Genomic DNA, 18,245 nt, shown 5'->3' on the forward strand with positions numbered 1-18,245 from the left:
AGAGATAAGATTTTCAAAGACGGGTGAAAATTTGAAATTTGTCGAGTGCAAATTCATTTAAGCGGCCATTTTTTAGCGTATTTTAAAAGATGACGCTTTTTATAAAAAAAAAATTTGTCATCTTTACATATAATAGACGACGGTTTTTTATAAAAAGCGTCATCTTTACATATAATAGACGACGGTTTTATAAAAACCGTCATCTTTACATACAATAGACGACGGTTTTTTATAAAAAGCGTCATCTTTATATACAATAGACGACGGTTTTATAAAAACCGTCATCTTTACATACAATAGACGATTTTTTACCACTACACTTCTTGACCCTATATGAATACAATGACTGAATTTGATCTTCAATTTAAAATATTTACACTAGTGGATACCATAAAATCTTATGTTATATTTAACGAAAGTATAAATAAACTCTTAATTGTTAGTGAATATTTTTTTTTATGGCATACGCATTTTAATAAACTAGTTTCAACGATCCAACGGTCAAAATTGTTTGTTTATACTTCGAGATCATATACGCCAAAAACCGGAAAAAATAAACATTAAGAGATCAAGTAACGGGACAAAAAATTTCGACGGTTATAAATGAAAAATCATCATTTAACGGTTATTTTAACAAAAGTATAGATAAACTCTTAATTGTTAGACGACGGTTTTTTATAAAAAGCGTCATCTTTACATATAATAGACGACGGTTTTTTTATAAAAACATCATCTTCGCCTACAATAGAGGACAGTTTTTTATAAAAAGCGTCATCTTTACATACAATAGACGACGATTTTTATAAAAAAACGTCATCTTTACATACAATAGACGACGGTTTTATAAAAAGCGTCATCTTTACATACAATAGACGACGGTTTTTATAAAAAGCGTCATCTTTATATACAATAGACGACCTTTTTTTATAAAAAGCGTTATCTTTACATATAATAGACAACGATTTTTATAAAAAGCGTCATCTTTACATACAATAGACGATGATTTATAAAAAGAGTCATCTTTACATACGATAGACGACGGTTTTTATAAAAAGCGTCATCTTTACATATAATAGACGACAGTTTTTTTATAAAAAGTGTCATCTTTACATACAATAGACGACGGTTTTTATAAAAGCGTTATCTTTACATACAATAGACGACCTTTTTTTATATAAAAGTGTCATCTTTACATATAATAGACAACTTTTTTTATAAAAAGCGTCATCTTTTCATACAATAGACGACGACTTATAAAAAGAGTCATCTTTACATACAATAGACGACTTTACATACAATAGATGACGTTTTTTTATAAAAAGCGTCATCTTTACATACTATAGACGACGGGTTTTATCAAAACAACCACGTCTTTACCAAAAAAATGACACTTGATTTTTAAAAGACGACGCTTGTCATACCTGCCGTCATTGTTTTTTGGTCGATTTTAATTCAAGAAAACCTTTTAATAAGACGACGTTTTTTTATTTGTGTGCGTCGTTATAAAAAATATTCAACAGTACCTCCGATTTTTAGTTGTTTAAGTCACTTATCCACGACGGTTTTTTGTTATCGTCGTCTTTTTCACTTTTTGTAGTAGTGAAATCTGTGGTAACTGTTATGCTTGTGGCAGTGTAGCTTCGTTTGATTATTGTGACAAGGATAGAATGTCAATGACTGAGATAGACAATATGGTGAGGGAGTTAGGCTATGATGGGGTGATTAGTTAATGGTATAGTATCCCTATCTATAACAATGGTGGCCTAACAAAGCTTAATGATGATCAAGATGTCATAGACATACTTGTATTTGTACTAGAGACAAGGCTAATAGACGCCTTCCTATATCATGGGGTTGATGGTAATGAGGGTTGGTTTTATAGTCAATCAGGATCAAATCTGTTTGTTGATGTAGAAGCTGATATTGTGCCTAACAGAGAAGTTGTGATTGAGGAGCTTGATGACAATTATGAGGCTATTGTTCCTGTTGGTAGGAAATGCAAATAATGGAGGCAACAAAAAAAAAAAGTGTGGCAATAGAAGAGCTCAATGATAACCCAAATAGGGAACAAAGTGGTGGGGGTACGGAAAAGCCAAGGGAATCTTGTGCAAGACAGAGTGTTTCTGAAAAAGGCAAAGAAAAAGCAGTAGTGAGGGAATCTTCTGCAGTGCAAAATGACAAAGAAAAAGCTGTTGAGAGGGAATCTTATGCCACTGTAGACAAAGGGAAAAGTAAAGTCAGTTATGTTTTTAGGAAAAGGAAGGCAAGAGCTTTTGGTAAAAGGAGGTGCAAAAATGTAAAAAAGACATGTGATAAAGAAGACCAAAGGTCCAATACAGTGACTAAGGGAGTAGTTGAGAAAGAGGTTGTTGAAGGAAGTGTAGAAAAGAGCAAGTTGTCAAGATGTCATCCAATGAAGACAAGAAAAGCAAGAAACAGGACCACAGTCTGTGATGATAAGGAGGAGTCAGCAGATAGTCTTAACTTTGATTTTGCAGACCCTAACTTCAGTTGTGATGATAATGATGATGATGTCGATTTTGATGAATGGGTGGACAAACAAAGTGAGTGGGTTGGAGATAAGGCAAAAGGAAAAGAGCCAGAGTCAACAAATGTCAGGGTTAAATCTTGGGATTGGGGTGCAGATGTTGAACTTGATTCAGATATATGATTCAGATAATGTGCAGCCTAAATATGACTCTGATGATGACACTCTAATGACGGATAGATGGCCACAGTTCAATCTAGCAACTGACATGGCAGATCCACAGTTTGAGGTTGGGATGAAGTTAAGTGATTTTAAAGTTTTTAGATCGGCTGTCAGAGAACAATTTATAAAAGGGAATAGGGATGTTGTATTTGTGAGAAGTGAGGCTTTCAAGCTAAAGGCAGTTTGTGCATATCCAGATTGCCCATAGGAGATATATGCTTCCAAAATATAGCATGATAAGAACCTGCAGGTTAAGAAATATGAGGGTGAACACACTTGTGGTATTGTTTGGGAGAACCCCACTGTGAAGTCTAGTTGGCTCAGTGCCAAATATATGGAAACATTGAAGAGCAATCCAAGTTGGCCAGTTAGCTTATTCATGGAGACTGTGAAGAAGGATTATAACACTGGAGTTTCTAGGCAAAAAGTTTATTAGGCAAAAGAAAGGGCATTAAGGCAGATTGAGGGAATATACACAGAACAATACTCCAGAATTTGTGATTATTGTGAAGAGTTAAGAAAGACCAATCCAGGAACAACAACCAAAGTTCAATGTGATTTCAACGAACAATTGGGTCATCCAGTGTTTCAAAGGTTATATGTGTGCCTAGGTGCATGTAAAGCAGGGTTCATTGCTGAATCCAGACCCATTATTGGATTGGATGGCTGCCTCTTGAAGGGTGTGTATGGAGGGCAATTTTTAGCAGCAGTTGGTGTAGATGCTAATAATGAAACATGGGTGATTGCGTATGTAGTGGTTGAGTCTGAGTGCAAGGACTCATGGTTTTGGTTTATGGAATTGCTGGTAAAGGATGTAGAGATTGTTAACCAGTTTGGATACACTTTCATATCAGACAAGCAAAAATGATTATTACCAACTTTTGAGCAAGTTGTTCCTAATAGTGAACACAGGTTTTATGCAAGATATCTGTTCACCAACTTCAGATTACTATTCAAAGGGAAAGCTTTGTCTGACAAATTTTGTGGTGCTACAAAAGCAACAAATGTTCCACAGTTTGCAAGATAGATGGAAGAGTTGAAAAACCTTGATAAGGATGCTTATGCTTGGCTGACTAAAACCTCGCAGGCATTGGTCTCGATCACACTTCAGCACTCATGTGAAGTGTTATATGCTTTTAAACAATATGTGTGAGTCATTCAACTCATTCATATTGGCACGCAGAGATAAGCCAATATTGACCATGCTTGAGATAGTTAGGTGTAAGTTGATGAGGAGGATACAAGATAGAAGGGACAAAATGAAGAATTGGACAAAGGAAATTTGCCCCAAGATTTTTAAAAAGGTAGAGATTAATAAAGCAAAGGCAAGTGATTGTGTGACTATGTGGTCAAGTGGAGGAAAATTTCAAGTTGGCAGTGGTGGGATTTCACAGTATATTGTGGACTTGAATTTGAGGACCTGTTGTTGCAGAGAATGGGATTTGACTGGTTGACCTTGTGTTCACGGAGTGGCAGCTATAAATTACAATAGGGGCCTAAACGTAATGGATTATGTGGATGCATGTTATCACACTCAGACATAGTTCAAGGCATATGAAAACCTCATACTACCTATGAATGAAATGGAGTTGTGGGATAGAACTAATATGTCACCATGTGTGCCTCCTTCATACTCCAAACAACTTGGAAGGCCAAGAAAGGCTAGAAGGAAGGAAGCGGTGAATGCAGCAAAAAGGCCAATGTTGTTACAAAAGTTCAAGACTCAGTGAGTTGTGGCCAATATGGAAGAAAAGCCACAATAAAAGGACTTGTCGTAGGAATCTCCCCCCAAAAACAAAAATAGAAAAAAGGAAGGCTAAGGTAAACATCTAAAAATGAACATTTGTTAATTTTATAAAGTTTAATATTTTTGGAATATGATCAACTAACAGTTTATTATTTGTTGCATCATCCCAGCAAACTACTCAAACAAGTGAAGCTGGTCCTAGTACAAAAACAAAGCGAGTTAAGCCTGTAAGATCTATGCATAAAGGAAAATGGAAGAGAAAGGCCACCAATGCAGCTGGAAGTTCAAATGCACCACCAACTTATTCAGCTGCTCCATCCTCAACATCTGCCCATCCTGCAAGTGGATTTGTCTCTCTTGCAGCTGGATCTGCCCCTCTTGCATCAACTGAAGCTTCAACTAACAATTCTTATTTATTGAGGAAACCACCTATGGTTGTGGGAGCATCAGACTTGAGCAAGGAATGATGATGGTCTTGTACACTTGTCTGTGTTCTATTAGCTGGTTTGGTTATTTTGAGCATCAGACAGTTTTACCTTTATTAGCTAGTTGGATTAGGTTATTATGTTATTTTGGAAGACAAGCTACCTTATGTTAGGAAGATAGCTTGTGATATTTTGTAAGACATGTTCTGTTTTTTTGGAAAACAGGTACTGTGTTTTTGGAAAACATGTACAGTTTTTTTGGAAAACAGGTTGTGTTATTTTGGAAGGTTGTAAATGTTGTTTTGTGGCCTATTTTGTTGTAATGCTGCAAGTGGATATGTTTGTGGCCTATTTTGTTGTAATGTTGCAAGTGGAAATGAATTTGTTTATATGTTGTACAAACAAGTTGTTGGAACGAACAAGCTATTGCATTACCAAAATTTCACATTGTATGCAGATTACATAGTCATTCCCATTACATAACCAAAATACAAAATGTTCATTCCCATTACATAACCAAAAACACACTGCTTTCCATACCGAAGGCACAGTGCAGACACACTACATTACACCACAAGCACAGTACTTCACATACCAAAAGCACAGTGCATCCCTAAAACACCATTTTTCATGCCAATTCCAAAGTTTTCAGCTTTAATCCATATGATTCACTATTCCATCCAAAGAAGAACATTGCAATAAGCATCCACGACACCACCAACGTTGCGCAAAGAACTTTCTCTTTGCGTCTAGCCTTTGCTAGTGAATTTTCTAACTTATCCAGTGATTTTAGCAACCTTGGAATCACAACTTTAGACCTTTCACACATTTCCACATCATACCAAACCCAGAAATCACAACCCCATCTACCCTGCACAAAGTCCACTTTGTAAATTAATATTTGCACTTGCTATAATTCAAAATTTAACATTTTGCACCAAATCCAGCTTTTTACCTTTGCACACAGAGCAAATCGCCTCCCAGGATTCGAAATTGTCCACGAGGTTCGGATTCTCGCATTCTTACCACACCAACACACCAACACACCATCGCCTTATGCTCTATTTCTCCTTCGTTTTCTGAGTTAAGGAGCCAATACACTAGAATACACCTTTCGGGCGACTCACTTCTTCGAAATCGTAGATATGAGCTCTCAGTTATGAAAATTTAGGATATAGGTTAAACTGAGGTTGAGGACGAATTTGGGGCTTTCTCTTCGTTCCCCAGCTCTTGCAAAGCGTGCCTAATTTTGGGCGCGATGTTTAGTTTTTTTTTTTTTTCGAATTGTCGAAACCCAAAGCTGCTCTTCAACCGCATGCGCTGAATGGTCAAAGCGGGGTGGGTCCCACGGTGCCACGTCAGCAGTTAATGATTGACCGTCTGGTCAACTTAATGGAATGATGAAATTGGACGATGTTCAAAACGTCATGGCGTAAATGGATAAAATTGATACTATGGGGTCCAATTTGAGAATGACCTTAAACTAACAGGGTGTCTTTTGTCGTTAGCCCAAAAACATTTTATTTTTCTACTCGCATAGCTAAAACAAGGGCAGATGTAGGGCTTCGAGTTTGAGGACACTTAAGGAAATGCTAGTCAAACTTTTTCCGATAAAAGATCTTTTAATTCTTAAATTGCACTTTGAAACATCGCAATCAAGAAACCCTACCCCTTTTCCCCTTTTCCCCTTCCCTTTTCACTCGTTTTTTCCTCTGTTCGATGTTGACCTTCGATAACTTTCACTTTCAAAACCGGCGTAATACTTTTCATAAGTGAAAATACATTTTTTCCCATGCCAAGGTTTCGCTTTCAAAACCGGCTTAATCATTTTAATGTGTGAAAAGACATTTTTGCCCATGCCAAGTAGGACTTGTCCACGCCATGTCATCAAATGTAACGGAAAAGTTGACTGAGATAACGGAAATGACAGTTTCTGAAACTGGAGACATAATTAAAGTACCACCGTAACAATTTAGAAATATAAAGGACAAACAGTAAAGTCCTAGTCCAAGAACCACGGCTACAATTTTGCCAAAACTTTATTTTTCGCGCTATGGACTGGTCCGTCCTGTAACTATATATGGGTGGGCTTAATAAAAAGTGACGTCTTAATTGTATGTGACAAATATAGGTGTCAAACGAATGGAGCCAATTTTAGCACCTCACGAATCTAGACTCAGACATAATCTAGTTAATTGGGAGCACTTTTCAATTTTCATGTTAGAGGCTCAATTAGGTTGCCATTTCCAATAATATAGAGCAACATGTAGTACTAGTGATTATTATTAGCATGCGATAACTTTTCAGTTCTCATGGTGGACAACTGAGGTTTTGATTGGGACTTGCTCAACCCAACCCACTAATAAAGTTGATAACATGACGTTAGTAATATCTTCTAATTCGTGTATTTTCATTGCCTTTAGGGGAACACAAGTAGAGGTGTCAAATGGATCTTTGACCTGTATCTTTGAGCCATGTCGAGACAAGGTAATTAGATCCAATAAGTTGGGCAAGCTCGAAACTTAATAGACTGATCAGTTGAAACAAATGTAAAAAAGATTAAAAATACAAGTTTAACTCAAAAACATAACGAAATCAAAAGCAAGAATGGTACAAAATGATATGTAATTATGCACCAATCACTGACCGGTTGATGAACACAAAGATAAGTTATCTACATGAGGGTCAACAATATGATTCTTGTTCTTCTGTATCTCTGTAATTTTTTTATTCTATTCATGACATTCTTTTTTGAAACATAGATTAAATTGAGTTTATGATTCTTCTTGTTCTCTAGTATTTCTGAATTCTTGTTATATTTACATTGGATGACATGGGGGGAGGCTGTGGTGGGAACCCTTTGGGGTTCTTTTGATTTCTGCATTTGATATATTCTTTACATTCTTATTTGATTTATGTTGAATCTTGATACTGTTGTTATAGGCTGATAGGCATAGTGAGCTGCCCACTGTAATTAGGTATACCTTATGGCAAAGCAACCCATGGCTACAACCATTTTATCCAAATCATGGAATAAAAGCTTGTGGTGGAGGCATGTTTCCGATAGCTCTGCCAGTAACGAATACCAATTTAAACAATCGGTGGGTAAACTTGTTGGCCAGTCTATGCTAACCTTCAGTTTAATATGTAAAAGGTTTACCGCCTGTTAGTATATGTCTAACTTCATTGGGAAAGCGCTAATTCGGATTGAGAATAATGGTAGAGCACCACTTAAGATTGAAAATAAAGTCAGAATTTTGGAGGTCTCAGTCCCTGCCCAGGACTAGAGAGTTCTCACCTTTCCACCTGAACTTTTACAAAATGGACATGTGCAGGTCTTGAAACTTGGGAGACATATTAAATTTCATCCAGGATTGTACACAAGACTGAGGATGGTACAACTTGATGTATCATTCGAGTCATCTAACTCAGATCAATCCATGCTGAACTTTTTTGACATGTGCCCGCACCTTGAAAAGTTGTACGTCAAAGGGAGAATCATAGAGCTCCATTTGGAATCACAAATGTTCCTCGTCCGTTCTGGTTAGCTTGAAAAAGTTGAATTTCACATTGTATATACGAGCACAAAAATGACGAGAACTCTCGAAACCTACTACTGCTGCTAAGAACTTGTATCGTTGCATAATTGAAGCACATGACCTGCAAGTTCTTCATATTGAAGAATTTGTCTTTGTGAGTTTCACCATCAGAAATTTGCAACCCCTTCAAAAAGCCAGGAAGCAGTTTTTGAAGTCAGAGTTGAACTTGATGAAGTTCTTGAACTTCACCTTCTTTTGGAAAAATATTTTCCACTCTTCATGAAGCATCAAATGTTAGGTCGCTTGTTCTCAAGGAATGAGCTTTCGGGGTAAGGTTTCCTTTCACTTTTGTATTTGAAGTTTGGATTGAAATGTGTTTGGTGAAATTATGACAAGGATGAGGCTTCGATAGTCATGCTTGAACTTGAACTTGTAGTTCAATTTTTGCTGGCACTAGGTTTCTGCTTTTGTTAGGACTACCGCCATACTATTGAAGAAGCATTTATGAACAAGTATATAGACATAAACCTTCGCTTGTTCAAAAGTCTTAGGGTAAGCATAGCACACTCTGATGGGTGGGAATTCCTACTTTATTTGCTTGTTCAGATACTTCACTTAGAGAGGATTAAGCTTGAAATGGTGAAGAGGGAAGATGTTCGGGAAAACAGAAGATTTGTTTGGAACCCCCGAATAGGGGTTACGGCAGAGTGCCTGAGGGAGACTAAAGTATGTCCCTCAGTCCCACTGTGACAATTATTGCTTCCCTTTTTCATTCTTGAACAATGGTAAAATAATCCTGAATGATATGTGCTTCTACCTCCATCCTTCCAAATCCAATGAGCCGAATTTGTTTGATAGTCTCCCTCAGGCACTCTGCTGTAACCCCTATTCGGAGTTCCAAACGAATCTTCTGTTTTCCCGAACATCTTCCCTCTTCACCATTTCAAGCTTAATCCTCTCTAAGTGAGGTATCTGAACAAGCAAATAAAGTAGGAGTAACCCCTATTCGGGGGTTCCAAACAAATCTTCTGTTTTCCCGAACATCTTCCCTCTTCACCATTTCGAGCTTAATCCTCTCTAAGTGAGGTATCTGAACAAGCAGATAAAGTAGGAATTCCCACCCATCAGAGTGTGCTATGCTTACCCTAAGACTTTTGAATCAGGGAAGGTTTATGTCTATATACTTGTTCATAAATGCTTCTTCAATAGTATGGCGGTAGTCCTAACAAAAGCAGAAACCTAGTGCCAGCAAAAATTGTACTACAAGTTCAAGTTCAAGCATGACTATCCAAGCCTCATCCTCGTCATAATTTCACCAAACACATTTCAATCCAAACTTCAAATACAAAAGTGAAAGGAAACCTTACCCCGAAAGCTCATTCCTTGAGAACAAGTGACCTAACATTTGATGCTTCATAAAGAGTGGAAAATATTTTTTCAGAAAGAAGGTGATGTTCAAGAACTTCACCGAGTTCATCTCTAGCTTCAAAAAAACCCTGCTTCCACCCTGGCTTCTTGAAGGGATTGCAAATTTCTGATGGTGAAACTCACAAAGACAGATTCTTCAATATGGAGAACTTGCAGGTTAGGTGCTTCAATTATGCAATGATACAAGTTCTTAGCAACAATAGTAGGTTCTGAGAGTTCTCGTCATTTTTTTGCTCGTATATGCAATGTGAAATTTAGCTTTTTCAAGCTAACAGAATGGATGAAGAACATTTGTGATTCCAAAGGGAGCTCTATGATTCTCCCTTTGACGTACAACTCTTCAAGATGCGGGCACATGTCAAAAAAGTTCAGCATGGATTGATTTGAGTTAGATGACTCGAACGATACATCAACTTATACTATCCTCAGTCATGTACAATCCTGGAGGAAATCTAATATCTCTCAAGTTTCAAGACTTGTACATGTCCATTTTGTAAAAGTTCGGATGAAAGGGTAAGAACTCTCTAGTCTTGGGCAGGGACTGAGACCTCCAAAATTCTAACTTTATTTTCAATCTTAAGTGGTGCTCTCCCAATGAAGTTAGACATATACTGACAGGCGGTAAACCTTTTACATATTAAACTGAAGGCCAGCATAGATTGGCCAACAAGTTTACCCACCGATTGTTTAAATTGGTATTCGTTACTGGCAGAGCTATCGGAAGCGTGCCTCCACCACAAGCTTTTATTCCATGATTTGGATAAAATGGTTGTAGCCACGAGCTGCTTTGCCATAAGGTATACCTAATTACAGTGGGTAGTTCATTAAGCCTATCAGCCTATAACAATAGTATCAAGGTTCAACATAAATCAAATAAGAATGTAAAGAATATATCAAATGCAGAAATCAAAAGAACCACAAAGGGTTCCCACCACAGCCTCCCCTCGTGGCATCCAGGAAAGAAACCCCAGTGGATTTCCTCCAATGTAAATATAACAAGAATTCAGAAATACTAGAGAACAAGAAGAATCATAAACTCAACTTAATCTATGTTTCAAAAAAGGATGCCGTGAATAGAATAAAAAATTACAGAGATACAGAAGAACAAGAATCATATTGTTGACCCAACCTCATGTAGATAACTTATCTTTGTGTTCATCAACCGGTCAGTGATCGGTGCATAATTACATATCATTTTGTACCATTCTTGCTTTTTCTTTCGTTATGTTTTTGAGTTAAACTTGTACTTTTAATCTCTTTTATGTTTGTTTCAACTGATCGGTCTATTGAGTTTCGAGCCGGCCTGACTTATTGGATCTAATTACCTTGTCCCGACATGGCTCAAAGATACAGGTCAAAGATCCATTTGACACATCTACTTGTGTTCCCCTAAAGGCAACAAAAATACACGAATTAGAAGATATTACTGATGTCATGTTATCAACTTTATTAGTGGGTTGGGTTGAGTAAGTCCTAATCAAAACCTCAGTTGTCCACCATGAGAATTGAAAAGTTATCGCATGCTAATAATAATATCTAGTACTACATGTTGCTCTGGAAAATTGGAAATGGCAACCTAATTGAGCCTCTAACATGAAAATTGAAAAGTACTCCCAGTTAACTGGATCATGTCTGAGTCTGGATTCATGAGGTGCTAAAATTGGCTCCATCCGTTTGACACCTATATTTGTCACATACAATTAACACTTCACTTTTTATTAAGCCCACCCAGTTATGGGACAGACCAGTCCACAGCGCGAAAAATAAAGTTTTGGTAAAATTGTATCAATGGTCCCTGGACTAAGGCCCTGAAGGAAACATGCATCTAATGCTTAGAAAACGAACTTTAGCCACAACCTATACAACAAAAACATTGTAAATGGCGGATTCATTTTGTTTATACTAGTTGAACTAAACATTTTTCATTTTAAACAAAGTATCTTAGCCTAGTCTCTTTGAACACAAATAGAAAAAGGAAAAAGGGAATAGATCTTTACCCTTGATGACCTTTGCTTGATTTCTCAAGAATGAACACCTTTGTTGAAAAAACCTTTTATTTCTCTTGGTTTTGACTTATTCACCTTAAGGCTCCAAGATTAGAGTAATCTATCTCACCACACCCAATGCTCCTAGAGATTAAGAGAAGGTAATCAAGAAGTATGGATGCTAATCTATTTCTTGATTGAACTAATTTTTGGTTTATGGAATATGAGATACAAAGATTATCACTCATCAACCAAAGTAGGAAACCAAAAACCGCAATTAATTAAAGTTTTGGGCAAAATTGTAATTTTTTAGCAATTGCATAAACAACCCCTAATTTACAAAAATTGCATGAGGACCCCAAAAGGGATCCTAGGGTGGGGCTGGCCATGTAGGAGAGAATGTGTGTGTTGTGTGGTGTTGTGTGGTGATATTTTGAAAAAGATGGTGTGATTTTGGGACCACAAAGTGGTACCATCTTTTATACCCAAAAACCATCTTCATTTTCAAGAACCTTTTTAAAATCTTTATGACTCTTCATAAATCACACAAAAATCCTAAATTCATGCAAAAATGATATCCATGCTTAGAATTTCAAGACTAACACAACCATGTAAACATTTCACACATAGACACACACAAGACCCAAAAAGCCTCTCCTTGCCGCCACCCCCATTAGTGTCATCTCTTGAGTTTTTTTCTTTTCATACTCCTACTCATTCATCCTATATCCCATATCCTATGAATAAGTGACATAAAAAAGAAAATCTAATACATATATCACATAAGTTTGAAAACAAGCCCATATACCTTTGTTGGAGGGCCTTTTGTTTCTCTTGATTTTGACTCCTTCACCTTAAGGCTCCAAGTTTGGAGTCATCTACCTCACCAAACCAAATACTCCTAGAGATGAAGAGAAGGCAATCAAGAAGTATGGATGCTAGTCTACTTCTTGACTGGACCAATTTTTGGTTTATGGAAGATGAGATACAAAGATGATCACTCATCAATCAAAGTAGGAAACCAAAAACCCTAGCTAGGTTTTCTCCAACACTTAACTTATATAGGACAACACAAAAGGCAATTTGGTGGATACTTTGGACTCTATTTGGTCCATGGGTCATATCATCTTATGCCACTTATCCCTTGGACCCAATAGCCTTTTGAGCTATTTTGTCCATTTCCTTTTAAATCATATTTAAAAGCCTAATCCAATATTTCTATATGTCAATATTAATTTCATAATTAATCTTTTAATTATAATTTAACTATTAAAATATAATTATAGTATTACTTAATTGACCCGGTCGAATTGAATTTCAAGCCCTTAAATATCAATATGTCATCTTTTATTTTACTTTTACTGTAGTCAAATACTATTTTGGTTATTAAAACTAAATTTTTAATAGAAGAGTTTAACATCATAGATGAAAAACATGAAAAAAGAAACTCATCCACATCTAAGACCAACCAGAATGGTTCTAATTATAACAAGCCCAACCTGAATTGAGAGGCCTAAAGAAAAGTGGACAGAAATGGGCGGGGGTCGAATCTTTCTGATTTCAATCAAGAACATTCGTTTTTTTTGTGCTCTACAGCTTTTCTTCGATCGTAAATAATGTAAATGAGGGACTGAGAAAGCAAAAAAAAACCAAGAGAAAATTTGACAGAATTTGGAAAAGGTTTATAATTAACCCCCACCGAATATTTACAGCGGTATACTATGACTGTAAAACTTGTTTCTATGTATTCTTTTTCACATTCTCTATATTGTAAAGAAAAAATGTTTGATAATGCACCATGGTCATCTCATATTGCAGCACTGGGGTTTCCCTTGATGTTGCAACTTGTCCCACATGCATATCATCTGTCTCGGGGATTGGTAATGTGCGGTGTAATAGTCGTCGATGCACCCAAACTGGCAGAACTTCAAGCTGTGCACATACTCCACCGGTTTAGAATTGTTGAACTGCTCCACCCACATTCCCATGCTCACATCTTCCATCTTGAACAACTGCACCATATAAACAGTAATTTATTAAATCATCACATCCATGGCCTTCTACTGTCTAGTAAATAATATAATAACAATCTGTGAGCATGCGCAGACTACACACATGCAAACACATACTCGCAACTTGTGCTTTTCAAAATCGGATACGATGAACTTTGCTATGTCAGAGGAGAGAACGTATCCCGGACCATTCGCATAAGATGGATAATCTTCTTCTGGCCATTCCTGGAATAAGATCATGAAGATGTGAGATTGCTCATGACATAACGCATGTATCAAGTCTATATGAATGTGAAGAACAAAATGATAGTGTTAAACATCAAACTGGTACTAGAGAATTCTAACTCTTATTGATTTTTAAACTAGTCACCATTGCATACAATGTTCTGTGTAAAAATACAATGAAAATCAGGCAGATAAGACATCCGAGTGAAATTTTCACAATGAAAGTTATGAGTTTGATAAGAACATTTGGATGTCAAATTTCTGAAAAAATCAGGTAGGCCATTCTCAAAAGTAATAGTGGTTCCTCTATCTCCTCATTTTCTTTCAAGTAAAAACTCATTCCTCCATCTCCTAATTGTTACAAAACACATCATCTCTGAACATCTTGAAGCGAAGATAATTACTCTAATCTAAAGCATCAACGCTCAACTAAGAGGCATCCCAAAAGGGAATTTACAAGAAGACATACTAACACGTGGCACAAGATCACCTGCATTATATTACTACAATCAAACCTAAGCATTAGAAGAGAAACTAGTAAAACTGACAAGTTGTATAAATTTTCCTTTAAAATAAAAGCACATTAAGCAATGTAGTTGAGATTCTAGTTATCAATTTAAAGAACAATTCATACAACTTGAGAATACCAGAATTGATTCATGATTGGGGACTTATAAACAGTAGAAGTTGTATAAACTTTCCTTTAGAATGATTGGAGAAGCGTAGAAGAATTCATACCTCATAAGTCACTGCCCATTTACCATGGCGAAGAGGCTTGTGGTGGTAGTTCATATTTCCAATATAGAGACTTCTATGTCCATGAACTTTCCGCACTTCCTTGAGCACAGCATCCACCCTGACAAATGTGTCATCATCGCACTTCATGATATATTTTGCAGGCACTGTCCGAATCTGTAAAGAGCCACATACATTGACATTCAGTATTCTCCACAAGGAATAAAAACAAATAGCCAAGTTGAAGTCTTGTTATGAGACTTTACCCCATATTCGCAAATTGCAACAGTCTTCAATACTACAAGATCATAGTTATCCATATAAGGAACTATAACAATGTCACCAAAATATCCTACTTCTTTCATTAGCTCCATGTTCACTTCATTTCTTCCATGCTGTCAGAACATAATTCCAAAAGCTGTAAAGTCTTTGGCATACAACCAATACATAAGTGGTTTATCAAAGCACAAATTCATGCCTTCTACATTCACCCTTACCAGAGCTACAAAAAAACGAGCCACAACACGAGAAGATTTGATTAACTTATGCTGCATCCAAGACTTTCTCACAGCCATCCGCTCCGCAAAATGGTTGCCAGCAGACAGAATGCCAATGAACAACTCCACATGTCCATAGGGAAGAGACGGAACTTTCCATCTGGTAACCATCTCAAGATGCATCGATGGTGCAAAACTAGGATGTGATGTGGGTAAGGAGGCAGCAAGCACAGAGTGCACATCAATGTCTCCATTTACAGATAGTCCGGTTGCATCCTCAAGAGCGAATCCCTGACAAGGGAGTATAAATCATAAGATAACCTGCATTCATCACAATGTAAGACGATATCACAAGGCTACTCAGTACTCACCGTGCGATAAGGGAAAGAAGTGAGATGCCTACCATCAACATTGATATGGTAACCTTCCAAACCAGCACTTACAGTAAGAACAAACAATTTTCCCTCTGCAAAAGGGTAAGGCCAGTCTATCGTCACCTTCTTCGTTCGTCCTATCAGCCTGTTCAACCACCATGTGGCTTTTGATTCTTCTGAGTGATCATCATCATCACGAATCCACTTCTCACATTTCACCTGCCCATCAACTTTGACAAATCAAAGAATCAGCAAACGTGTGCATTAGCTTGGCACAGCTCTATAATATACACTTTACCTACCAAGACTAAATTTAGTTAAATGCAACCCCTAAAAAAACAACAAAGAACCCTATTCCTAAATTCATTAAGAAAAGCAATTAAAATACATTGAATCCACCTACCAGTATCTTCATCAGCCCGTGATTTCCAACCCTCACACCGAAGCGCAGACCCCCATTGCATCCGATAACAAGTGTTCTGCTCAATCACTGGCTTCCCACTCCAATCCCCCTTCAACCTCGGATTGAAATGCAATATTCTCGGTGGGTCCTCCCCCTCCACATTCTTCAAACCCTGCAATTCCATCATAAACTGCGAAACCATCACTGCTTCGTCTCCTTCCTTCAACATCGATATCTTCGGATCATATTCCGAGTGGGCCCACTTCGGCGTACCTACCACCGTTATATGAGACCACAAAGTCATCCCGCACGGAAGAACCATGACCCGTTTTCGGGCCTCAAATTCGGACCCGGATAGTATAAGCGAGTGCGGGCACGGCTCGGAGCGGTTCTCGGACTTGTTCTTCAGGCCAAACTCGAGCTTCCCTGACTCGAGCTCGGCCCAGAGCTTCTTCCCAGCTGTCCAAGCATTCTTGGCGGCTTTGTGAAGCTCAGAGACTTGGTCTCTACTGACATTGGTGTCAAACAGAGTGTCCTTGAAGACCAAGCCCGACACTTTCTTGACCTCGCGCGTTCGCCTCTGGGGGGTCCTAGACGGCGAGCCTCCAGAGTCCCGAAACGGGTCCTCCGTGGGTCTACTTGGGGCGTCTCTCTCGCCCATTTCCTCTTCGCTTTCGAGCATGAACGTTCTGGGCAATGCGTCGAGACTGTCGTCTGAACCCGACGACCCGAATCCGTACTTCAACACGTGAGGGATTTCGAAGGTGATGAAAAGCAAGTAGACGAACACTGCACCAATCAAAATTTGAACCATTCCGAGTCGACTCGGAGGCAGCATCGAGTCGACCTTGCCTCGCTTCATTGAATTTGTCCCGCAATGCCTCTAAAAATGTCAGCTTTTTGTACGGACAATGAACAGGGCTCCAAGCACAAAACGATCAACGAATGAATGTGTTCGTTCTGGTTTCTTTGCCACTCAGTAACCCTAGATTTGAAGAAATTGGGGAAAGAGGGGTTCAGTGAGAGTCTGAGAGACTGAGATATAGAGCTTAGAAATTCATATAGATATTTAAATTATAAAATGTTTTCAGAGAGCAAAAGGGGAAAGAAAGCAGAGAGCTTTGGTTTTAGACTATAGTATTTGGCGAATTTGACGCGTTTGAAAATTTTATGCCGTAAAAGGAAACCAAATATTATTTGATTTCACACGCTCAAATTGGCATTGCTCTCCCCGAGCACTTTGCTTGATTGGGTTGGCAAGAAAAGAGGCACACAAACGAAGGCGACGCCGTTTCAGTAGGTAAGGACTCGGGGATGGTGTCGGCTGAACATGGCAAGGTACTAGGTAGAGTATTTTATTGGTAAGTTTTTTTAAATTTTCTTATAAAGAAGAATATTCAGAGGTGGTCAAGAAGAGGCACACCTCATTTTCTTCAGTTTGTGGACTTCCTGGTCAACTTTTCATTCTCTTTGGAAATTTGTTCCCCATTTTATAATAATGAGTTTTGTTTTATAATATCAAAATTTTATTAAAGTGTTCGATGCGCTGAGCTAAGGAAAATGAAGATCTAAGAATAAGAATAACAAAATCAAATATCGCAACTTAGGAATTTCATAACTTTTATTGGCAACTTGTAAGTTGTGATTGAAAGGAGTATAAGTCTTTTTAAAGGGATAAATCAAATATTTTCTTTATAGATAAAAAGATGACACATTGCATTTATAATTTAGGCACAAAGGTCGTCAACCACAAGAGTCAATACAAATACACATAAATACACAAGGCTATTACAAATACGGAGAACTTCACCAGCAACATCAAGCGCACAAGTGTACCTCCACACATAACCATAAAGGGTCAAAGAAATTTTGACATAAAGGCTTTTATTTGTAAACTATTTAGTTACTTGATTGATATCATCAAATACCTAAATGATTCTAATGTACCTTATAATTCCTTATGTTATAAGATTTTTGTAATGTACTTTGAATATTTCGTTTATAAATAAAATAAAATTCAAGGAAGGCAAAAACCTATATGTCGACTGCCTCATACTAGTTTTTAAATTATTGCTTTACTTTAACCATGGATTGGACTGGTTAAGATTTTGGGTATTAATGAGACTGTTGGGGACATGATTTGAATGCGTGGGCCGGTCACCGGT

At 37.5% G+C, this 18,245-nt stretch overlaps 1 protein-coding gene and 1 pseudogene across 2 annotated transcripts; one reads left to right on the plus strand and one right to left on the minus strand.

Annotated features, from left to right (window-relative positions):
- Nucleotides 1-2,005: 2,005 nt before the first annotated feature.
- LOC148919815 (uncharacterized) lies at nt 2,006-4,924 on the plus strand (annotated as a pseudogene).
- An 8,570-nt stretch (nt 4,925-13,494) lies between these two features.
- LOC103321655 (hydroxyproline O-galactosyltransferase GALT6-like) lies at nt 13,495-17,418 on the minus strand. Of its 2 annotated transcripts, none has more exons than XM_008223487.3 (7): nt 16,081-17,414; nt 15,675-15,907; nt 15,304-15,594; nt 15,073-15,201; nt 14,810-14,983; nt 13,964-14,071; nt 13,495-13,846 (listed from the first exon to the last, which is right to left on the minus strand). In XM_008223487.3, exons 1-7 carry the CDS (start codon nt 16,940-16,942, stop codon nt 13,637-13,639), a joined length of 2,007 nt encoding a protein of 668 aa, XP_008221709.1. In that variant the 5' UTR covers nt 16,943-17,414; the 3' UTR covers nt 13,495-13,636. The 2 variants fall into 2 exon arrangements, with proteins under 2 accessions (XP_008221709.1, XP_088903155.1); XM_089047029.1 differs by having other exon boundaries at nt 13,691-13,846; nt 13,950-14,071; nt 16,081-17,418.
- Between the last annotated feature and the right edge of the window lie 827 nt (nt 17,419-18,245).

Source organism: Prunus mume, linkage group LG2 (genome assembly GCF_029339155.1).
Source record: "Prunus mume cultivar Tortuosa linkage group LG2, ASM2933915v1, whole genome shotgun sequence".
Lineage (NCBI taxonomy): Eukaryota > Viridiplantae > Streptophyta > Magnoliopsida > Rosales > Rosaceae > Prunus > Prunus mume.